This window comes from Zosterops lateralis (assembly GCF_965231275.1).
Source record: "Zosterops lateralis genome assembly, chromosome: 1".
Taxonomy (NCBI): Eukaryota; Metazoa; Chordata; class Aves; order Passeriformes; family Zosteropidae; genus Zosterops; species Zosterops lateralis.
The window spans coordinates 137,376,394-137,401,651 of record NC_139762.1 but is presented as its reverse complement, the minus strand read 5'-3'; the positions used below and the strand labels follow the sequence as shown (position 1 = coordinate 137,401,651).

General features: G+C 39.6%; 1 protein-coding gene across 1 annotated transcript in view; it reads right to left on the bottom strand.

Annotated features, from left to right (window-relative positions):
* FAM135B (family with sequence similarity 135 member B) overlaps nucleotides 1-25,258 on the bottom strand; it is a gene marked incomplete at its 3' end in the record, with an annotated part of 183,949 nt that overhangs the window by 102,539 nt on the left and 56,152 nt on the right. The window contains exon 3 of the mRNA XM_083859516.1: nucleotides 1,383-1,462. Within this exon, the coding sequence (XP_083715642.1) occupies nucleotides 1,383-1,462 (80 nt within the window). The remainder of the gene's footprint in view (nucleotides 1-1,382; nucleotides 1,463-25,258) is intronic.

Sequence of the window (25,258 nt, the reverse complement as noted above, 5' to 3'; positions counted from 1 at the left end):
ACTGCAGCTTTCCCTCTGCTGAACTATTGCAAACTACAGGAATATTTGCCTCTGCTGCTGAAAACATCTAGTGGGAAGCCAACATTGTTAATGCTGTCAGTTCCTAAGGTTTTATTGTAAATCCTGTGCATTTAATAAAAATAAAAAGCCATGTGCATTGGAAGATAAATAACTGCCTCTTATTTATTTTATATACTTACATATTTTATATGTTTTATTACTGCATATATTCACAGATTTTACTTTATGAATTTACATAATCATTTCCAAAATATATTCTCAGTTTTCACAGATCCTACCAACCCGATGAGGGAAAGATTAAAAATATTTCCTTTAAACCAAACTCATGAATTCCACTTATAGTCATTCTTGCTGGTGAGGTACGAGTTTATTCATTATTTTATATCACCCCTGTTTTGTTGTAATGCTATTTAAACTGGAGTGTCTTACTGAAACATGCACAGCAATTTAATTAGCCCTATCCCAGCTATCCGCATACTAAGAGAGATCAGTGGCATGAAAAAAACCTACATTATGGCCCACGTACCTTTAAGTTCAGTCCCATTAAATAATGCTCTCTTGCAGATCTATGAAATCAATTAGGAAGTACTTGCAAAGATAGCCAAGGAGAAACTGTTTAAAGCCTTAATTGCTTAAATATCCCTTGTCTTGATGTTAGCCCTATAAAGCTATTAGAGCCCAGTCTGGATTGCATTAGCACCATGAAAGTCAACTGCTAATTCTGTAACTGCACTGCCAGCCTTGCCTCTCCCCTGCCCATGTGAATTGTTTCTAGAAGATTTGAAAGAATCTTCAGTATTTTCTCCGTGCTGAAGATGTATGAGGGAGAAGAAAATACTATTTTGGAAAAAAAAAGAAGTAAATATAAATCACAATTTATTCTGAACAGGAGTAGTTTGGCTTTTTTATTGTTAGTTATTGAGTGTTTTCTTGCCCCAATAAAGTAAAATTCTAGCTGTCTTCACAGCTAGGTTATTTCATTACTATAAGACTACTTATGCCAGAAATTGTTGTAATTTGAGGCCATTTCCAGAGATCAAAGGTACTCCAGGGGATTCTGGATATGTCAAGGGCAAATTACACTGGAATATGTTGTAAAGTAATATTGTTTCTTTCTTGAAGATTTTTCACAACAAGATGTTTTCCCAAACCTAGACTAAATTATTAATATATTCATTGATTTTCCAAGGAAAATCCTTTATTCGGCTTTTCAGTTTGGGATTTTTTTTTTTAGGTGATTTTCTCAGATTTTGGTACAACTATTTATGTTTTGTAAAACCTGGTCTAAGAATTTTGCATTCATCTCCTTCTCCACCCCTCCCCACCTGCAGTCATGTCACAGTCCTCTGGGACCTGCTTACCTGTCTGTCCTGCAATCGTAGCAAACAGTCTGTGGGGAATCCTGGATGGGATCTTCAGTCCAGCTCTTATCTGGTAATACCTGGAGAGAAAGGATGAAAAATTACACATTAGTCTTGATCCAGCATAAAATTCTGTGAGAGCACATCCTGGGCATCTGCACCCAAAACTGCTCAAGAGAATAGGCATGGTCAGAATCTTGTCTTCTGCTTTTTAGCTTTAATTAAAGTGGGTTTAATCTGGCCCCTTCTATTTTACACCAGGCAGAGTGGACACAATGGCCTGATGTGTGAATAATGAAGAAAGATGGTGAAAAGCACTTGTACCCTGTAGGAAAAGGAGATGTAGAGAAACATCTATGATAAAAAGGCCTCAAGATCAGACAAGGAGTGACAAAAATTTAATACAAAACAAAACAAAAACAAAACCAAAAACACACACACACACACACAAAAAAAAAAAAAAATAATAAAAACAAACAGCAAAGAGCTTCAGAGGAAAGACAACAAAATTGCTAATTTCACATCTAGGGACATTCAAATCATACAGAGTAGCTATCACTCTGCTGTTCCATGTCGAGTCTACCTTATGAAGAAAATGTTAGCATTAAGCATTTGCCCAGAGAGGGTGTGAGGTCTCCCTCGCTGGAGATATTCCAGAACAGTCTGGACACAATCCTGTGCCTGTGCTCTGGGATGACTGATCCTGCATGAGCAGGGAGGTTGAATCAGATGGCCCATTGTGGTCCCTGCCATTCTGTGATCCTGTTAGTCATATCTAAACCCCTTTTATTCTGGTTGTTTTCTATCCCACAGGAGATCCCTGTGTTGGGTGAAGGAAGATAGAAAAAGAAAATACCAGCAATTTCGCTGGTTTAAGTTACATATAGAATTATAGAATATCCTGAATTGGAAGAGACCCACAAGGCCAACTTCTCACCCTGCACAGGAACCCCCAAAAATCCCTCCATGTGTCTGAGAGACTTGTCCAAAAGCCTCTTGAACTCTGGCAGGTTTGGTTCTGGGAACTCTTCCATGGGGAGCCTGTTCCAGTCCCCAAAACATGAGCTCAGTCTAAACAGAGGGAAAAACTCATCCTAGTCTTCCTTCCTCACCACTTCCATGAATGAGGAATATGAGTCAGTGTTCAGTACAGTGCCCAATCCAGGATACTGTAGCCCAGGATACATCCACCTCTTTGCAGACCTCCCACTAACCTGCTGTAACACCATGTTGGTCCCAGTCTCCCTTTCTCTGGATTTTCCCTCCTTTGTTTTCTTCGTTTATAAATTCCTTTAATCCACTAGTATTTGCCTGTAGTTTTGGTCCGATTTTTTCCCTCTAAATGCAGAAGTCTTTTCCAACCTGAACCATTCTGTAACTTTATGAAAACACCAAGTCGTCTGTGAACTCCTGTATGAACATCTCACACATACCAATAAAATCTTTGCTAAGTGTGTAATAGTGAATGAACTAGATCTGTCTTTCTGAGGTCAGAAGCTGAAAAAAGGAGTTTGATGGGGACAAAACAAAACAAAATAAACAGCACCTCTCCAGAGGCAATGTTCCATGTCCTTCACAGCTGAAAGCCCATGTTATTCCACCTGCTTCAGCTGGCAGCTCCTTCCCCACTGGGATATCATTCCAGCACAACCTTAAACATTTCTAGGTATCTGTTTCAGTCAAGAGCTTGGGCATGAAAACTCTCTGTTTATATGTTAGTTTTCAGAAAAGAAACTAAAAGCAGCTCATATTCTAAATACACAGAGTATCCACTTAAACAACCAAATCTAAGCTACGTGATCTTTTTCTCCATTATGCTGTTCTTGCACTATGCAGGAGTTTTTAATTGCTGATATTGATCCTGTTTTTTTCTAAAGCAACAACAAAGATTATGCCTTAAAACCCTTTGAATTTTCATTATAGCTTTATGCAATACATTTTTTTTACTGACAAAAATACTCTGTTGTGGACTACTCATAAAGTCTAATAAATCCCAAATACCAGTAACAGGGTATTGAAGGCGTATTACATATTAGTGCAACAGGACACTCCTCCATATGCAGATATTTAAGATTTATCATGTGCCCATCCCACTAGATCAGCACCAAAGAATATTCTATAACTGTTATAGACTATTCTATAACTGTCTGGCTACTTCTTTTTAGATTTTTGCTGCTCAGAATTGTGGTGGGTTATCTTTGGGTATCAGCCAAATTCCCAACCATATGCACTCTTCCTCCCCCTCATCAATGGAACAGCAGGAGAAAATAGGCTGAAAAATAGGATGGGATAAAGACAGGGAGATTGCTTACCAGTTACTGCCACTGGTAAAATTGATTCAACTTCAGGGAAATTAATTTAATTAATTCACAATTGGGTAGTAAGAAACAAACTCAGACATTAAAATAATACCTCTCTCCAGCCTACTCCCTTCTCCCAGGCTTGGCTTCAGTCTTTTAGTCTCCTCTCCTCCTCCCAGGCAGCTCAGGGGGATGGGGAATGGGAGTTAGTATCAGTCCATAAATGCACCTCTCAGCTGCTCCCTCCTCTTCACACATTCCATGCTCCAGTGCAGATGCTTCCACAGGCTGCAGCTCCTCCAGGGAATATCTAATTGGGTACCTCCTGCCACACTATGGTAATGTCAGCCTTCCCTCATTGTGTGTCTCATGTTCAGAAACATCCCACACAGCCCTAAATATTTCCAGCAGGAAACTGATTTCCAATGGATTGGCTGGTGCTTCTGATTGAGCCACCTAAAGATGGGAGATTATATAGAGGTGCCTAGGGTGACACTTTGATATAATGGAATCACAGAATCATGGAATGGTTTTGGAAGGTACTTTAAAGCCCATCTCATTCCACCCCCTGACACGGAGAAGGACACTTTCCACTATCCCAAGTTTCTCAGACCTGGATCCAACCTGTCCCTGAACACTCCCAGGGGTGAGACATCCAAAAATATTTCATGGAAATGATGGCCATGCAGTCAAAACTGTCAGCAGACAGAGACATTCAGCTCCTGGAGGATGCTGGGCAGACCTTTATTTCTTCATTGCCCAGACAATACTGCCTTGGACATCAAAAACATATGAAGATACCTCAGCACTGGTGACTTCATAACAAGGTTAGTTCCAACGTTCATCATGTCCTTTGCCACATGGACTAGGTGCAAGGACTTAAAAGAAATAGCTCTTCATATTATTTAAACCTTTTCCTATTCATCCGCTAAATTTTGGTAAATTCATTTGGATGACAGAGATATTTTAGGGGTCACAAGTAGTTGTCTTCCTGCATACCCACCAAACTGAACTGGTCAAAGTAAAAAATACATAACAAAGTCATAAAAATCTAAGGAATTCTCAGACTAAGGTCAAAGTCTGAGACTGAAGGTCCAGATATAAAGAAAATCCAAAGACTAGGAAGTTCTGCCCTATTAAAGATCACAGCCAAAAATGTAATTCATATTTTTAGGTGACCAAGCAAGTTTTAGTTCTTAATAAAAAAGAATGGCAATAAATACTTACTAATAAATGATTTATTGCAGATTTCTTGGCACCTAATGCCAAAAAGTCTGGCCTTCATAACGCAATGGCATAAAGGAGTTCTGGTATAAATCATCATGGAATTAGATGAAGTTCTTCCTAAAGAAGTGTTTTGGAGAATGGTCTTCTAGTCAGAAGACACAAGAGGCTTCTTAATGTCTTGTTGTTGGCTCAGTTGTGTATATGAGTGCATTGCAAAGACCTCAAGGGTCTCCGTTGGATGAATGGGAGAGCACAGAGATGTAGAGAAATTCAATACCCCCCAACACCTCAGGGATATTCATGGTAAAGAACACACTGAGCAGTGAAAATATTAAAGTCTCAAACTGATAGACTGAATTAAAATTTACAGAGAAATACTAGTGCTCACAATTTAGCAGTTTATTCCTTTAAAAAATTAACGCTTTTCCTGAAAATATTTTCAGTGACAGTTTCAGGCAAAAAATTCACAACAGCTCCAGAGGAGGTAAATAAAGAGATAAATATCACAGGCAATATATAAGCAAAGAACAGCTTCACCTTGGGTGGTCAGAAAAACCCAAGGACATCCTTATTTGAGTTTCACAAGAATGCTTATTGTCCAGTTAAAATAAGCAACCTCTATACAGGAAACTGAATAAACCCCATTACCTGTTGTGTGGTTGCTGGTTGTTGGGGGTTTTTTCCCCTATTTTTAATCTACCTAACAATATTTAAATCATAAGACAGGCAAACATTATCTATGCCTCCTCAGAGCTTCCTCTAAGCATTTGTAAGCAGGCAGGAATTGCCAAACAGTGACTTTATAACCAAACAAAACCAAAAATATGAAGGTTCTTGCTCCCACACTGTGAAGCTGGATGTTACTCATAATAGCTCGTGCATTAGGAGGGGTTTCCTGATCAAAATACAGGAAATCAAATATCTCATAAAATACACTGCAAGATGCAGAGTCCCACACAATTCCTTCAGCAGCAAACACAGATACATGTCTTCACTTCCCCATCCCACTGCCCCACACCTCTTTGTTGTACTGGTCTGAGTGACACTAAGACCAACACATCAGACAAAGCCATGTTATTTTGAGTATAAATAAAACATGTTTTTCAGTGCCTCTGCAAAACCCCACACTGTTGGGTGACTGAATACTGTCCTAAAGGACAGGACAAGGAGGAATGGCTTCAAACTAGAACAGAACATATTTCTGTCAGATACTAGTAAGAAATTCTTTAGTCAGAGGGTGGTGAATTCCTGGCACAGGTTGCCAAGAGAAGCTGTGGATGCCCCACTCCTTGAAATGTTCAAGGCCAGGTTGGATGTGACCCTGAGCAATCTGGGATAGTGGAAGGTGTTTCTGCCCTGGCAAGGGGTTGGAACGAGATGATCTTGAAGGTCCCTTCCAACCCAAACCATTCTTTGATTCTGACAGGATGGCAGAAGGAAAATGATTATTTGGGGTGCTAAGACCAGTCATCTGTTCCAGTGAGGCACTCGGAGCTATAAATGACATAAATCAGGCTGAGAAGTAACAGGTACACCTGATCATACAGTGTGCCTGGTTTTCCTCAAAACAAAGTGAACCATCTCCAGCTGGTTCTAAATACTCTCATCAAAGAGTAGCCTCATAATCTGGTCATCCTCACCAGACTCTTCCTATCCCCTCAAGATAAAGAGGGATCAGTTTTGTCTCCTGAGCTCTCCTAGAGTCTATATAACCTGTTCTCACCTGAGAGGAACATTCTCTGTGTGGAGCCTGCAGCATCAGAGCCTTGAGAGTAGGATGCTGCCTGGGTGGGGGCATTTGCAGGGACATGGCTTCTCCCTCTTTGTGTAAGTAGCTCTCTCTGAATGTCAGGCCTGGGGAGAAATCCTATGGACAACTTCATCTTTTCCCAGATGAGTGACCCTCTCCAAAGTTATGTGAAGTGTGAACATAAAAACTACAAAGAACAGAATACGACATGGAGGTCAAAATCTCTGCTTAAAACTGGAGAATCAGACTGAGGTAGACATTGCAAAGGCCGCCAAAATAGCTACAGGAGGAGTCCCCCACCACAAATGTGTAGGAAGCACTGCCTGGTAGTGCTAGGGAGCTGACAGTACTGATTAATGAGATATTGCCTCCAAAAATAACAAGCTATTTTTCTTAGAGAACCTTGGTAGAAGTGGCGTGTGAGTTGGAAAATACAGACTTGCAACAAATCCAAGAAATCCATCAAGTTACAGAAGGGCTGGCAGAGCAGAAGCTGAAGAGTCATCTTGCTAAAGGGAGTGGAATGAACATCACTTGGTTCCCTGAATGTATGTATGTATTTTCCAGAAATACATAAGGCTTTACAGTAGATTTTAAGGAAAAGAATAATTAAGGAATAAATGAGAAACTGCAGTAAATTCCTGTTTTACTGCAATTAGGCTGAGTCTGGCTCATTAGGGTTAGGCTAGGCAGCACCTCTTTTTGAGTAAACATCTGGTTTGGTTTTTTGTTTGTTTTTTCTTTATAAAAGGAAGAGCAGAGCAGAAAAACTTATTCAGACTTCAGTAAAGTAGGGAGAGCATGGAAAATTTCCAGCTAATATGGTGCAGGCACTGTGAAGGGAAGATCAGGAAACAGCAAGCTGATTTTAAGAACTAAGGGAATTTGGTACACTTAACTCAGCAAAACAGAGCAATCAGATCCCCTCTCCATCTATAAATATGTTGGGAGGAAAATAATCAGGAAGAGAGAAGACTGAGGTACAAGAAAGTACAACATTGGCACAAGAACAAACACATATAAAGTGCCCATGAATAAATCCACTTAAGATGTAAAAACTGTAGCTGGCAAAAGAGCAAGACTGTAAATAAATAAATAAATAAATAAAATCAGAAGAGCTCCTACCAGAAGCAGGAATGAAAAAGCCAATTTGTTTTTAGGGGAAGCTCAGTAAATTTCCAAATGATTTATAAGACATAGATCCTTTTTATTTGCAGGAGAATTTTATTTATGCAGGCAGTGCATACTACTCCAAGTCCCTTCTCTCTTGCAAGATAAACTGCATGGGTCACCCTAGTAGCAATGAATTTGTCATCCCCACCCTCACTGGCTATTTGTGAATTTCTAATCTTTAAAATTAAACAATTTGAGTGGCTTCTTAGTTTTCTTGTGGCTGGACACATACCAAGCCCTGCTGACCTGCACTGACTGACCTCACTGGCTGTGTTTGGATCCTCCCTCCCTCAGGAGCCCGGCTGCACTGACAGATGTGCTGGGTGACATTCCCTGCCTGAGCCTCCCCCTGCCTGGGGCAGAGCTGCTGACACCTCTCAGTCTCTTGGCACTGAGGTGCCCAGACCTCCTCTCCTAATGTTAGGAAAATAAAATGTTTTCGCTGCAGATAACTCATCACATCATCTCCAGTGATCTAATCATGGCACAGGGCAGTGCCTCAGTCTAGAGGATTTATATCCAAACCAAACTGAGAGCAGGGTGGTACCAGCCCTGTTGCTGATGCTTTGGACTCCATCCTTCCTTTCCTTCCTCCTCTCAGATTAATACCAGAGTATCGCAGCTCTCATCTAGTGGTGCAAGTTGCTGCCTCCTTGTCTTCCCCTGGGAATGGCTTGTAATGACACTGTAAAACCCAGGTTAGGAAGGGTTCATTGGTTTGAGAGATGCAATTTGTAGATAATATTGATCATGCCACCAAACCAGATCACTCCCACCAGGAGCACTGACAGACCACACTGCTCCTCCCTGATCATTCCTGCAGCATTGAAATAAAAAACTTTGTCTCAGTAACAGTGTCACAGGAGTCAGACAACTTCAAATTCCGCTTGCTTTGAATTGTACCTGAACAGCTCCAAGACTTAAAATTTCATCCCAGGTCAGGCTGCATTTAAATAAACAACCCTTACACTATACAGCTCATACAAAAGAGCTGTGTGCTGAGCCTGGTGAGTCAGCCCTGGAGTTCCAGCTTCTCCTCACACCAGTGTTAGAGTTGACCTCCAGGAATCCCTGGATATCAGGAAATCTTCTCCATTGAATTACTCCTTCCAGAGAGCCAAGCACTGCAGCATACTGTTCTGGGAGTCAGTGAGAAAAAGCCTTACAGGCAAGGAAAAAGATGGATTTCTTCATGAGAACAGCAATAGAGGAGAGCGCAAATCTCATTGAAAGGCTTAATTTCATGAGCTTTGAACTCAAGGTCTTCAGATGTAAAAAAAAATCTCATTCTCTCTCTAGCAATATTAAAAGACGTTTCTGTTCTGTGCTGATGATCCCCAGGATTGCCAAGTATGTTACCATCCCTGGGCTTCCTGATAGATATTCCAGAAGTTTATGCAGGACAGAGTAAACATCAATGGCCATCCAAGCTGATTCCCAGAAAAAAAACCAGTGATCTATATTCTGCTAAACACACTATTGTTTTCTGCACAAACACTGTGGGGACCAAAGCTTAAAAATAAAGCTTTCTATCTGGTTAGCTTCCTGCTGAAAAGCAATACCTATTGTGGAATATAGGGAGAAAACCAGGGCAAAGACCACTGTTTATTGCTCCTTCCTCTTTATTCCTTCCTCTTTATTCCTTCCTCTTTAGTGAAACAAGTCAGCTGTGTAGCCACAAAAATTCTGTAAGTTTGCATAAAACAATGGAGGACTTTTCTTGTTTGTGGTGGTAAGGTTACGTACCTAACAGAGTCAATAACATTTGGTGGTTCTCTAAAGTGCATGAGTCACACAGAAGTGCACTGTATAAATCCATCCCTATTCCGTACATAAATATTTTGGTGGGTTCATTGGCTATTCAAACAGAAGAGCATGGGAAAAGGTGATAATTTTACACCTAAGATTGAAAACAGATAAATCAGACTGTGGAGCATATCAGAAAAAACACCACATTGCTATATAAGCAAGAAAAATGTGCAGTACCACGTACATGAGGAAGCCCTACAATATATTTCAGATATATCTAAAAAGTCCAGACATTGCTAAATTATTATTTCAAGAAGCTTTTCTGACCTAACTCTACCTCAAGCTTTTGGCAGACTCTAGAATAGTCCAGAAAAAAAAAGGAGTGAGTGTGGGACACAGAAGCTAGCACCAGGCAGGAGGTGGTTGTTCACAGAAGTCATCACCATTCCCACTGTTAGCATTTTTTTCTCACCTCTTTGGCAATAGGAAGAACACCTCAGACACCCAGGGAATGTTACACTCTCTTTGGAGACTATTAGAGGTAGGAGAGGAAGGTTTTTGCCAACCCTCAGTCTTGCACACACAGTGACAGATCTGTCTGGCAGCTCCCTCTGTGATGCCCAGAGCTGCTGTGCCAGGGCAGGTCAGTCAAACACAGCTGCAGTGCTCCAACCCAGACTCCACAGCCATTTATCACATTGAGTTTCCACAATTCTCATCCCAGTTTTATTCTCAGGCTCTTTAACTTTTCATGAAGATAGGTCTAAAATTAATAGTGTGAGGAGGTTGAGCCATACCCTCCTTGCAGTGCAGTAAATAATGACCTGGTCTCTCAGTAAAAGACACAGTGGGTCTATGAAAGCAAACTTTTCACCTACCAGGAGCCTGCATCATGCAAATAAGATGAAATTATTTAATTGTAAATGCATGGCAACTTTTTTATTCTTTCCTTATTTTTATTATGATACAAAATCCTGTTTTAAAACCAGATGCTGCCCAGTCCTGCAGGCTTGAGAGGTGCTTGGTGTGATTCCTTCTCATCCAAGCAGAGTACACAGGTGTTGTCAATATCTTCAGAAGGTGCTCAGCATATCCCTAGATCAAACATGGATACTTATGTCCTGAGTCCAGGATTTATGGCTGGAAGCTCTCAAGAACAGAGTGCTCTGGGCATAATGTGGAAAAAATGTGCCCAACTTCTGGTAGATGAGCTCTAGTGTCCACAAAAGTATTTCAGTGCATCACTGAAGGAGAGCCTACACTTGGAAGTCAACGATTTTCAGACAAGGATTTCATTTGGATCCAGGTAAGCCACAACTTTGATTGTTTTTATATGTCCAGCTTCTTGTAGTTTCATCAGATCATCTCTCCCCTGCAGAAACTTGCAATCCCACAAGCCATAAAATCTCCAGCCCATGAAACCCTGCAGCTCTCTGACAATTACACCTACCAGCTCACTTTACATTTCCTTTTATGCTCACCTCAGGGGCTCTTGCCCTTTTATGCTCATCAAGGTAGCAATGCTATCTTTTATTCAGTCCCTTATTCATACTCTTAAAGCAATTTGCCCTTTACTTCCCTTTCATTCATCATACCAAGGTAGGGGTGAAGAGGAGTGGGCAGTAAAATGGTGAACAAAGAGTAAAACGATAGAAATGTGCTTTATTGTTGGAAAAGAAAGGCAGTGAAGGGAAAGGGCAGAAAAATTAGGGCCCCAATAAGGATATGAGCACTTATATTCTTGTCTCAAAAGCAATAAGAAACCTTGAAAACATAGTTTAATTTAGTCTCACAGTCAAGTAGCAACATTTTTCCAATCTGCTCTTACATTATATGAAGAGCTAAAGATGAGAGATTTTGTGCTTTTGTAACTGAAGCACCTGGAAAAAACCTACACTGATATCTGAGAGAGAGAATTAACCCTCACTCGTTCTGGGTGCAATCAAGAAATTGTAAGAATTATTTAATAGATATAAATTGAGCTGAATATTCCTGGAAATCAATTCAAACCTTTATATGACATCCTTTTTTTTTTTTTTTTTTTTTTCAGTAGAATAAGGCAAACATCATGTCTCGTGAGATTTCTAAAGTGCTTCTGTAATGCATGTAGAGTGAAATGGGTAAACAGGTTTGGAGATGTGCTTATTTACACTACATTTTGTTTTGTATCTTTACTCCTGGAAACAGGAGAAAAATGAAAATGATAGGCATGAAATGGTTTCTCAGCAGCTGTTGCTTTAAAAATTGTACTTTTTTTTTCTTTTTTTACATCTCAGAACTTCTCAGAAGGTTGAAAGCCAAAGTGACCTTTAAACAAAGGTGCAAACTACTGAGGATACAATGTCTAATGCAGCAGACCAAGGAGAGATTTCACTTCATTCACAGCCTGGTAATTGTGCAATCCCAAATGAATACAAAATCTGAGTATCTTTTTTAGCCATTGACCCTGAATTAGATTCCAAAAGTAGGAACTTTAGGGAAATGAGCAAAGGAGAGGTGCAGTGTGACCTGACACACAGTGAATCACAATCCCAGGACAAGTCACTTTATTTAGGTCACCCAGCAGATCACTAAATCCTGCTGTCAATAAATTGATCAGCTCAAATACCAGGAAGTCTCACACAGGCTGAACATTTCCTGTGGTGGAACAAAGTGCAAATAGGTCAAATTGTGTGGCCTCAAACTCATTTTGTCTCATGGCTGTGTCTGTACCTCTCATAATTGCAGGATGCTCTCCAGGCCAGTGATCCACTGCTCTGTTATTGATCTCCCATCACTGGACTCAAGTTCAGTCTTTAGAATCTGAGAGGAGCTGCATTACCTTACTGAAACTGGGAAGTGCCTCCACTAAGGCTTGACATTTGCTGGAGCCCAAGGGGAATTCACACTCACAGCCACCTCTGTCCCACAGAGGTGTAATCACTCTGATAATTTGGGGTTACAGCACTCATCCCACACGTCTGGCCCCTGCTCAGGTGCATCAGCAGGTGCAAGGTGGGAGCATCTGGCCATAGCACACAGCACATTCCCAGGGGAATGCAGAGCTGCATGAGACTGAGCCCAGGGGTGGCTGATCAGTACCACAGCAAAGAGAAATACAAAATTCAGCATTTCTGTCTGGGTCCAGCTCAATTCTTAAGGTCAGAAAAGAGAAATTTTTTTTTTCAGAAGTACGAAGACATTGCTTTAGTGTTTTCTGCTAAAGTGCAGTTTTATTTGTTCTGTGGTGTTTTGAGGGGAGTATGTTTTTTCATTCAACTCACAGAATTATAAAATATCTCAAGTTGAAGGGGCCCATCACTGGGTCCAAGCAATCATTGAGTCCAGGTCTCTCCTAGAACTAACTAAAACTAATCCACATGACTGAGACCATCATCCAGACACTCCTTGAACACCAACAACCATTTCCTAAGATGTTTCAAGTGAGTTTCAGAGAGGACTTTGATCCTGCTCTCTTTTGGAACCTGACTCCTAGAACCCATTGTAACTTAATTTTCTCCCATTAAAGAGAAAGGGATTGGAATGGTTCATTTCTTCTCCAAATGAGGTTCTTAATTCAGACAGATTTTTTTATGAAGGTAACCCCTGTGAGATGTAAACAGAGATTGACATCATACTGTATCATACATGTAGCAAATAAAGAAACTGAAAAACAAACAAACCAACAAGCAGCATTTCCTATTCTGAAAGACTAAAGACCTCAGTACAGAATAGAAAAAGAAAAGCACTCAAAGAATGGCTATGAAATGTGGACACTTTTCAGTGTCAGAATAGAATGTGAAGCAAAAACTACATGTTTGTACAGAACATTTTTTTTTTTTTTTTTAAGTTTCACACAGCCTGTACAACTCCATAAGAAAAGAAAGTGATGTGCTACGAAACTGTAACACCTCTGCTCCTGTTGTAATTACTTTCTAGGGCTGGAAGTAGAACTTTCAGCAAAGGACAAATTGCAGCTTCAGTGTCAGACAGGAAAGGACCATTTGAGGTTGCCCTCTCAAACGATAAAATCAGATGTAGAACATGGAGAACAACTGCATAGAAACCAGGACTTAGCTAAGTAATTATTGGAGCCTGTACATCTAAGAAAGCAAATTCCAGTCCTTGAAAAACAGTGGCAATTGATGGATAAACCAGCTGTTAAAAGGAAAATTTAATGGGGTGCAAGAAATTAAGGAACTGGAAGAACAGTTAAAACTTAGGAGTAACATCAAAGACTTCAGGAATGCTTACAGAGTATGAGGTAGAATTTTTGCAAGTAGAAATAAAATAGAGGGTTGATGGATACAATAATTTTTTATTAGGAAAGGAACAAAACCATCAAGAATTTACAGCCTCGTACAAAGGAATAGAAAAACTGGAAGCACAGATGCAAGAACTGGAGAACAGAAGTAATGAGGTCTTGGAGATTGGAAGCTGGTTGGAACAACAGCTACAAAGAATTAGGGAAGTGGTAAGAGAATGAAAAGAAAATGAAGAAAGATGACAACAACAACAGGACAATAACCAGATTCAGTGTCTGCTTTGCAGTTTAAATTGGATGATACAAGACATGGCTACCTACAGAAGGCATCTCTGATCAAGTGCTAAAGGAAACCTTTGGAGGCAGAACAGGAAGCACCAGTGACAAAAGAGAGATTGCAGCCTCATTAGAACAAATAGAACAGCATAGAGATAATTTGATCAGTAAAAATTAGGAGATATTACAGCTGAAGTGACAGTCAGAGATGCAGGAAAAGCACAGGACTTCCACCATCACTCAGCTTTAGTCAGAGAATGCACACCTGGAGATGGACCTGAGTGTTCTGGGTTAACCTTGGTCAGGTGCCATTTCCCTCACTTCCCTGCCTCAAAAGAACAGTGGGAAAAAGGAAAACAGACAAAAAAAATGTTCTTGGCTCAAGATAAAGATAGAGAGAGCACTTACCACTTACCATCACAGAGAAAACAGACACGGTTTGGGGAAAATTATTTATTTATATTTAAAAACAGAGTAGGCTGATGACAGACAAAAATAAACTACTTTCCCCACATCAACTCCTTTTTTTTTTTTTTTTTTTTTTTTTTTTTTTTGAGGCTCAGCCAGCAACATTCTTTGATTCCTGACTCCTCTCCCTGCCTTTTTCCCAGTCTCAGCCTTACTCCTTCATACCCAGCTCCTTGCCCCAGGGACAGTCTGTGTCCTTGGTGGTGCAGCCCGGGCTGTCCCCGCAGAGCCCCTCCCTGCTGTCCCTGCCACCTGCACAGGGACACCTCAGCTTTCCTTTTCTAACAACTTCAAGAGACAGATTCGTGATACAATGTCTGCATTACATTTTCTTTCCTAACCTTTCTCAAGAAATGGGTCATCTCTGTGTCTGCCCACTCACTCCACAGAAACAAAACTCGGTGCTAAATGTGGGATCCTACCAAAATTCACCCATGTTTCCTCACTGAAGTGCTGGCAGCATTGAAGGGACACTTCCCCCTCTACCAAGAAGCATGAATACTCCCTTCTGAAAGCACACTCAGTGCTGGCACAAGCCTGACAACTCTAGAGATGGAAATCCCATTTTCTGCTGAATCCATTCAGCACTAACAGCTACATTGAAATCTCTTCACAATGCTGTTTTCTTTTTTTTTTTTTTTTTTTTTTTTTTTTTTTTTTTTTTTTTTTTTGGTCAATATAAGTCCTTAGTCTTTTACAGAAAAACTTTACAGAGAGGTGAAAAGAGTTTTCATTTCCAATTGTGTAATGAATCTGCCCCCTCTGCTCAAGCTCTGATCTCATTTTTGAGCTAATCCTAAAAATATTAATATTAATAATGTAAGAATTCACAAAACCTTGTGTTTCAGAAATTTTATCCCAGAAGAAATTATTCACAGGAAAAAAAAATAGAGCAATACTGAGCAGCATCGGAGTAGAGACAAATATTGATGTGCTCACCTGAGCTGCCACTGAATTCTGGAAACACCAAGGGTTTGCAGCCACTTATCTCTGCAGCAGTAAAGGCTCCAAGTTGCTTAAAAATCTCCTCTTGGTATGAAGGGGGCTTATTTCCAAAACAGCTACAAGTGAAACCCACACTTCCACCAGGATCCATGGAAAAATACTCCTCATAGAGTCACAGAATCATGGAATAGCCTAGAATGGAAGTGACCTCAAAATTCAATTCAGCCTTTCATGGAAATGTAAGCCAGGAGGAGATCACTCAGCAGCCTTGTCTAGATCAGTCACATCTAGAAAACCTCCAGAGATGGGGACTCTACAGTGACCCTGAGGTTGTTCCAGTGAATGATTATTCTCACTGTAAAAACTTTCTTATCAGGGATGAAACCTTTTCTGGTGTAAATTGCCCTTTGTCATCTCCATGTTGCTCCTCATGAAGAGACAGTGTAATCCCCCTGGACTGTTTACTGGAACACTGTGATGAGATTCCCCCCAAGCCTTCTCCTCTCCAGGGAGATGGAACCTTCAGCCAGAAGAGATCTCCTGCCGTTCCTCAGAGGTCGGGTCTTTGGCTATGTCATCCCAGGACTAGGACCCTGCACTTGTGTTTGCCAAACTTCATACAGTTGCTGTTTCCTGCTGCTCCAGCCTGTCCAGGTCCCTCGTGGCATGTCAACCTCACCACCAGTTTGGAGTCCTCAGCCAACAAGGCGAAGGTTCGGTCAATCTGGCCACCCAGGTCATTTGTGGATTTGCCATCTACCTGAGAGAATGAAAGTCTCACTGGCTCCCTTTAAAAGCTTCTCTACTATCCTTAATTTTTGCAGGATTTTCAGTGCCTGAACTCAGGGGATTTTGTACCTTGCTAATTTGGCTAGTGGAGAATCTTGAAAAATAAAGGAATATAAATAAATAAAAAGGAATAAAAATAAATAAATTATCTGATACCAGGCTAACCTTGGGATTGGACCACCCTAACAGGCTTGACCATCAGCTAAGTTCTGCAGAGTCCTGAAGTAGAGCAGCAGGTCAAGAATAATCTAGCATTGCTTCCAAGCAGGGAAGCATTAGGAGCTGAGAACAGGGAGAATCTTTAATGTCTTTTTACTGGCAAGATGATAGAATAGAAATCATTCAGCTTTGAGAAGACAAGGCTCCAGGAGACCCCATTGTAGCTTCACAGTACCTAAAGGGGGCTTATAAGAGAAGAATTTTATACACCAGCAGATAGTGACAGGATTTGGGATTTTAATTTAAAGAGGGGAGGTTTAGATTAGGTATTGTGAAGAAATTCTTTACTCAGAGGCCATAGCACAGGGTGCCCAGAGAAGCTGTGGGTGCCCCATCCCTGAAGTGCCCAAGGCCAGGCTGGATGGGGCTTGGAGCAACCTGGGATAGTGGAAAGTGTTCCTGCCCATGGCAAGGCAGTTGGAAAAAGATGAGCTTGAAATTCCCAAAGCCAAACTATTCTACAATTTAGCATTTTTTCTTTATACTTTATAAAGTTTAAAGTGATTGAGCTACCTAGGGCTCCTCCTCTCTGAGAACCTTCATATCCAGTCCTTTCCTGAAGCGCTAGTGGGTCTATTGTATCAACTTATCTCTTTCCACTGCTTCACAAAGTTTATCTTGTGAGGAGGACATGTGAATCTTGGAAATATCTAAACCAAAGAGATTGCTTCAAACAAAATGATCAACAAAAAAATTACAAAATAAATTAAAAATCCACTGTTTTCTCAGTATTTGTGGTGAGTTTTGGTTGCAGACACCGGTCCAAAAAGTCACATTATAAACTGACTTCTTATTTGTTGCAAGAACATCCTTGTAAAGATTTATCATGCACAGCTAAACAGGAACAAGAGATTACTAAACAACAGTTCATTTTTCAGCTGCATTTTATTTGTAATACCTTTTATTGGCAGATGTTATCCCCACAAATGAATTAATGTTCCACCGTAACAAAGTGGACGTGGATTGATGAGAGAAATTGATTTGTGTTTGTTAATGTACTTTTGCTGCAGCAAGCACATTAAGTAATTAAAGTGCTAAAAGAGATCTTCCCATCCAGACACGCAATATATTCAACTCCATTAGTGCAAGGACAAAGGACAACTGGTTTTTTCATTGCATCTTGAGTGCACCCTGTCTGCAGCATATACACATAGCTTAATTGCATCTATAGAATTAAACACTTCCAATACCAGTTAATATAGCAAGGAAACTCAAAAGGATTACATGTCCAAAAGGGAGTCATTTTTTTGAGCTGACAGCAAAAAGCCATCGTAAAAAGATCTGATCAAGAGATTGTGTGCAGTTTTCCATTCTGAAAATTAGATTTTGGGATATTTTAAACTGAATACAAAAATATCTGATAAATGAAAGTCAGGACCAACCTTTCCTATACACATTTATATTTTCTACTATCACAGCATCTGAGCATTTCTAATTGTACCCTATAAAGAACAATCTTCTGAGATATTATTCCTACTCCCATGTTTGTAGATAATAGTTGATGAACTAAAAGGTCATTCAAACCCACCTCAAGTAATTTCCCAAACTCACTACTCCTTCCAACAAATAGCAACAGTCACATACTGTATTTCAGCTTGGAACAGTCACATTAAAATGCACCTTACAGAAGTGCAATGAAGTGTATGAACAGTATTGCCAAGGGAAAGGATTGCTTCAAAATATGGGACAGGGAAATAGAGCTAAACCACATCTCCTGGACATTAGGCAGCGCCTCCTCTCTGAAAATAATGTGCATCAAGGACATAACAAGGAAAGAAAATACTGGTGTGGGGTTTTTTTCTTCATCTAACACTACTGAGGGCTACTCAGAGGTTAGTGACGAGTATCAAAGAAAAATCTCATACAGAATGTGATTTAAAAAAAAAAAAAAAGCTTGTCACCTGGAGTATTTATGTGCATGTTTGTAACTAAAGAGTTTGTAGTTGAGTCTTTGGTAATGTCCATGTTTTGTATGTCTATCCTTCCCATTTCTTTTAAAACCATATTTCCTGGAGTGAGGCAATTTGACAAGAAAATCTTGCACTATTTACAATTAATCTTTGAACGCTCACAGTTGCTATGAAAACCAAGGCAGGTTGAACCTCAAAGCTCCAAAAACAATCAAATATGCAACAGTTTAAAAATATATTTTACAAATATATAATCCAGGTTCCATTCACTTATTAAACAATTAGTTGTTGTTAATCAGTGATAGAGGAGTGGAAAGGAAGTGTGTTCTTTGCAAGCCCACACACACACAGAGCCCCTACTTAAAAAATAAAATAAAATAAAATAAAATAAAATAAAATAAAATAAAAATCCCCAAACTGAGCTAAATGTTGCATTTGGCTCGCCAAAAATTAAACCTTTGCTCCTCAACAGCTACATACTATCTCCTTGGAGGAAACCAGTTCAAGTGAAGTGAACATTGTCGAAGTGACATTTACGTTGTTGCTTTGATGACTTTCTGAGTGAATTATGTCAGAAAGTTGCTTCGATCTCACCTCACACAATTTATATTTATACACAGCTATACCTGAGATGGTGACTACAGTTCCTAACTCTGAGAGGTACAGATGGAGCCCTATCTGCTGCTGGAATCACTCAGCTCCCTGTCTGTGTAAGTTGTGGAAGGAAGCCTAAGCCCTCAGGCTTGTGAAAGGATTTATGTGTGTGTGCTGCAATATTTTATTACTTAAGAACAAGTGAAATGGCACAGTTTAGAAGCACCTTAACAAGAACAAGCCAGAAACATGGCATTGGCATAGACTGTGTCAGGGCAATTATTCTGAACAAGAGAGAATGACAGATGTTAGTGAATGAGAAGGTCTGGTAATAAAATAACTATGAAATGCTTCAAAAACCCCACTGTGTTCCTCACATGCAATTTTTTAGGGAATCAGAATTTATTCTCCAAGTTTTCATGTGAGAGTGATTGGGGTATTTTTAGCTCTTCTGGAACTTTTCCTCTCCAAAGCTTTCTGCAAACAACAACTAATAGAGGCAGCTGAAGTTATCTGTATTTGGAATTTGTTATCACATTGTTACATAGGTGGGCTGGAGCTGGGTGGTCTTTAAGGTCTCTTCCAACCCAAACTATTCCATGACTCTGTGGTACACCCTGTGTATATCCCATGGGAAAGCAGGGAGTGACCACCAGCAGTAAATCTTGTCTTTAAATACAGGACAAGCTCTTAGAAGAACAGCTAGACCTGGTCCTTGCAAGTGAAAAAGTAAAATCCTCTGATTATACTCAAGCTCTGAAATTTGAATCTGGAGAATCTCTGTCCTTGGAAGTTTTCATACAAGGAAGTTTTCATACATTTGACATGGCCTTGAGTAACAGTCTGAATTCAATATTTCCTGCTTTAACCAGGCATTGGGCTGAGGATCACAGAAGTTCCCTTCCAGCATGAATGATTCCCTGACTCTAGGATGAGTATGACCATAGCCTTCCTCAGCACAAAAACAACAAAAGCAACTGTGCAACTTCTTTCTGCACTCAGTTTCAGCCCATGAAGCAAACACTGTTTTAGTGATTTATCATCAGGACGATGGTCTCCAGTAATTCACCTGGCTGATTAGTTTACAGCACAAAACAGCTTTACTTGATTACCATTAGAATGTGATTTTAGCTGAGAAATGTGGTTTGCTAATAAAATGAGGTTCTGCTTTTCAGCTGTGTGCAGTGCTCCACACCTTAAGTCTTGATGTCACTGTGTCCAGTTCCTCAACAAATGTGTCACACCCTGAAAGAGCTCAATTTTCAATGCTTCCCTTAACAACACATAGATGGTAAGAATTTATGGGTCGTGTGTCATCAATTCATTAAGGAGATAGAGGGTAAAACACAGATCCAAGTGCATCAATGAAGATCACAGCTCCTTCTAAAAGACCTATGAACAAAGAGCAGCTACTTTTTATATCATATCTATTGGTTCAAGTAGAAACTCACCTCAAAAACATGCAGTTAGTGAATTAGATTAATACATTTGATTAGCAGAACTTAAGGGGGATCAAAGCCACTCTGTAATACTCTAGGGTATGATACTTTAAGATCTCTGCTTATGGATTTTTTTATTATTATTATTTTATGAATTGTATTCATAAAAATAGGAAAGGCAGTGCCAAATTGCACATCAAGAGCTTTGAAGAAAATCTTATAACAGTCAATTTTTAATGTTACAGATGATAGAATGAACTGTCTTCCAGGTTAATGGCTGATGAGCATTAAAAGCTGGCTAAATCCCAAAAGTTTCATTTTGTTTTTTTCTTCTCTTTTTAACTCTATTTTTCACCCAAGACTTTAATCTAACATCACAGCTTGCATTTTATTTCCTAGGAGAGTGGATCCCATCTGTTTGCATGACATTCCTCTTGGCTAGCACTGTCTATATGATATATTTTAATACTTGTCTTCCAGGAGCAAGCAGAATGCCTTCTCTGTTTGTATCCTTACCTTTGATTTATGAATTCTCCTGGTGTGTACAAAGATTTCCACCTGGATGCCAGAATATCTATACCAAATTGTTCTCTCTGTAAGTATCACCACCTTTTATCTTTTGATCAGAAATTGCTTTGCAGCATTTATTGATCCTTCAAAATGTCTTTCTTAAGTCCCTGTTGTTTATTTTCTGCATGTGGGGAAGACTGGAGACTAGTCTAACAAGACCAGGATCAGAAAGAGAGATAGAAACATACTTAATTTTTCACTGGATTCACTGGAACATACAGAGAGCTAGGAAGTGGATCTATTGATTCACTAGAGCATATTTTTTAATTTTTTTCCTCTGATGTGCCCATGAATAGAAGCCAATTTGCTGAATCTTGTGCAGTGTGCACTTTTCAGTAAGTCGTTTTAATGACTAGTTCCCACACCAGTGTTCATGACCAAGAGAGAAACAGTTGCTATCCCATGTGCTAAGGGTGGCTGAAGTAAACTGAGCACATTCTTTCTCAACATGTGACTCAGTTAACTCATGTTGTGGGTGCCAAATGGGAGCAGAACAAGTAGTGAAGCTGGACTATATGGGTTGAGGAGTGGCAAGATGACATTTGAAGTTCTCAGAAGCTCTCAAATTGCTATAACGTTTCTGGCCTCTCCAACATTTGTTTGTTCCAAGTTACTGTGCTGTCCAGAATTTTCCCTCTGACATTGCACATGCCTGGTTGTCCCTCTGTGTTAATGATTGCTGGGAACAGTGTGTGGAAAACAATCACAAACCAGCATGTAAAGCATTATCTCAAGGCCTTGAGGAGTATCTATCCAGGCCCCTTATTTCTGAATTTGTACTTATTTTATGATACTGCCTTAGTCAGACAACCTCTTAGGAGAGCTGGAGTTGGCCTTTAACTCAGTCGTCAATAGGTGACCAAGTGACACAAAACAGTTACCTGATGTATTTAGGGTTGGGTAAGCCAGAGTATTGCTTATTTGAGGGAGAAAGACAATTTCCAGATACAAGAGAACCCTACTCTCCACTGACTAATTAATTACCTGTCAATGGAGTTTGCTGAGATGCTGCTCCTCACCTGCAGAACAGCCTCACCTCTTAGGCTCCACTTTGTTTATTTTCAGTGTTTTCCCCCTACCACTGGCACAGAACTTCCCAAGTGCCTTCAGCAGAGACAAAGCGCATAGAAATAAAAGATGGCTACACTCATTAACCAAATGAGAAAATTGTCTTCATCAGCTGTCATGACAATAACCCATCCTTCATGATCTTGATGAAGTTGCCATTTGCTACACTTCAGGACACTGATCTTTAGCTCCCTGCACACCTGCACTGCAGCTGCTTTCATGACTTTAGATTTGTGCTCAACTAAGCTTCATCTTGTCACTTCAGTGGAGCAGGTTTTCAACTATCACTGCATGACCATGACTGGCTCCTGAGGGGTTGTATGCTTTTTTTTTTTAAGTGAAGATAATATGTCATCATGGCAAGAAAAAAAATCAGTTCTGTCAATGTATCTGTTCCAAGGGATGGCACTTATTATTCCAAAAAGTCATCACTTCCATCACTTTACAATGCTTACAAGCCCTCTTCCTTTTATTCCCCCCCGCCTTTTTTTCTTTTTCATTTATAATAAAGAAAATTCATGCATCATAAATGCACAAGGTTTTCAAAATGACAGATTTACAGTCCAAGAATGATTTATATTTTTTACAGGTGAGAAGTCTGAAGAAATGCATATTTTTATGAACAAAGCAACAAGATTTACTACTCCTATATTTTCAAACGCTATTTTATATATACACATACTGACACTGTCCCTCAAAGACTCCCTGAGTCTTTGAGGGACAGTGTCAGTATGTGTATATATAAACCTTAAGATATAAGGAACCCCTATAAGAAACCCTTTATTTTTCACAGGTGTGAAAATGTGTATTTTCCAGGTACCCATCTGACAAGAGAAGCACTGATGGGTTGCTGAACCCCAGTTTGCTGGGAAAAGGAGCTGCTGCGTTTCGTCTCTAAAGAATGACTTCATGGCTAAGTACACTGAAGGCCAGTTGTCCATCTGGTAGTTAATAGGGATGTTTTGCCACACAAAAGCTTAGTCTGTTAAGTCAGAAGATCATCTTTCCAGCAGCTCTGAGCGTTATTGATCCTTGGTCTGATCCTTATAGGGTTTTGTAAGCTCTGAAACCACTGATCTTTGCTCCAGGGCAATGGTGCATTCCTTTTAGAAGAAACTAGACTTCATTTTTCCACTCATTTTTAATCACGACCACCCCTCACACACATAAACCACCAGTGTAAGTGTCAGACACTTACAAATTGCAGCCTGGGATTTGAGGATTGAGAAAACTGATAAGCAGTTGATTCAGCCCTGTGATCAGTAACCAGTGACTTACCTTGGTCCTACTTTTATAATGCATCATTGCCAGAATCCTACTAGTCAGTCACTATTTCACCTTCTTTGTGCCCTCTTTCCTCAGAAACTCCAAATATTACTCACCCTGTGAATGCAGTAGTTGTGGGGTTAAGGATTTTTCCCTCAGTCAAATAGATTTTGAAAAGCTTTAAAAAAAAAGGTGCAGAAGGATTGCTTCTGACAGAAGCAGACAAATCAATTAATTGATCTCCAGCAGTCAGGGATAATTTTATTTTCTACTCTATTAAGGAAAATCAGAATCAGTTAGCTAATTTCACTAGAGAAAATGTCACCAGTTATTAAGCAGCACATGATGGAAAGAATTAAAGACGGAAAACTCAAAAATGTTTTTCCTTCCAGAAATTGCATTACTTATTACTCAACCTTTAGAACTCTGGCATCAAGCAGCATTGCAAATCCTTTGGTTTGGCCAAAGAAAAGGTTTCCTTCCTCTACAGAATTTAACCTTTGATGTCGATAAATACTGACATGGTTATACTTGTGCTCCAGAAGAAGATATGTTTAACAGTAACTGACCAACCTACCTGCAACACAGAATTTACTGAATGTTCCTGATATATAATTTGCCAAAAACATAAAACCATGACAAATATTCACCAAAAAAAAACCCCATCCAAATCCTGATTTCTTCTATAATAACTATTCATAGAGGTAAATAAACATGACTCAAATAGCACAAGTTGTAGTTCAAGTGGTTTAAGGAGGATCTTCCATTTCTCATGGGGAGGTAGAGGTGGCTACTGGCTGTGCATGCATGGAGATTTCAAAATAGCATCCAGTAAAATCAAAAATAGAACAGGGCCATTACTGGCAGCCTAACACTTTAAAACATTTTGACTCTGTGACTTATGGACAGCAGATCTTGTCCTTAATCAAGCTTGATTAATTATCACCTAATGGTTCCAGAAGGGCTGACTCTTCCTAAAACATGTTGATTTATTCATTCCTTTATTTGAATGGAGTGCTCCTCTTGAAAAGACTTGTAGTTGGCACAGCCACACTCTCCCAGAGGGCAATGCCTTCAAAAGAACATTTAGCCAAGAATAAGTGTTTTGGGAAATATTGCCCCTGTTTCTGCAGCTGCCAAACCAGAAATTTCAGCTTTGTCAGTTAGGACAGAATACAATAGTCTTGCATACAGGAGCAGGACTATTCTGTATTTGTGGGCATATTCAGGGGTTTTATTACGATTTTTTACTTTGTTTTTGTACCAAAATATTAGGAGGAGAAGTAGATTTTGTAAATTATTTTTAGTACTCTCCACATTTGTTCATGCTTTTGAAATTAAAAAAAAACACCGCATGTCAGGTTCCCACAGAAATTAAGATGAATTTCAATTTCTCTGCTTTTCTGATAGACAACACTTCATAAATCACCTTTCTCACCTTCATTAGAACAGAATGATATTGATTCAATTTACTAGTCACTCAGAGAAGAAAAACAGCCAACACCAACAATGGCAATATAAAAATGTCAAAATTAAAAGTGTGCCCAAGTTAAAATGAAATTTGGCCAGTTCATCTACTCTTTCTTTCCACATGTTCATGCCACAGTGAAAACATGATGAAGCCAGCCAGAGGATAGTGACCAGCAAATATGAGACACAAAGTTTTTTTGCTGGAAATATAAAGGTTAAAACGATGGAAGGAAAGAAAATGCAATAGTGTGCAGGATACATAGAAAAAAAATTACTGCAAACAAATTAATGCAGTATAACCTATAGTATCACGTGTTTGGAATATTAATCAGAAAAGCAAGGTAAGTACCAGTGGGGAAAAAAAGCAAAGGTAATTAGGAACTCATTAGTGTGACAGCTGAATATATTATCTGTGTTAGT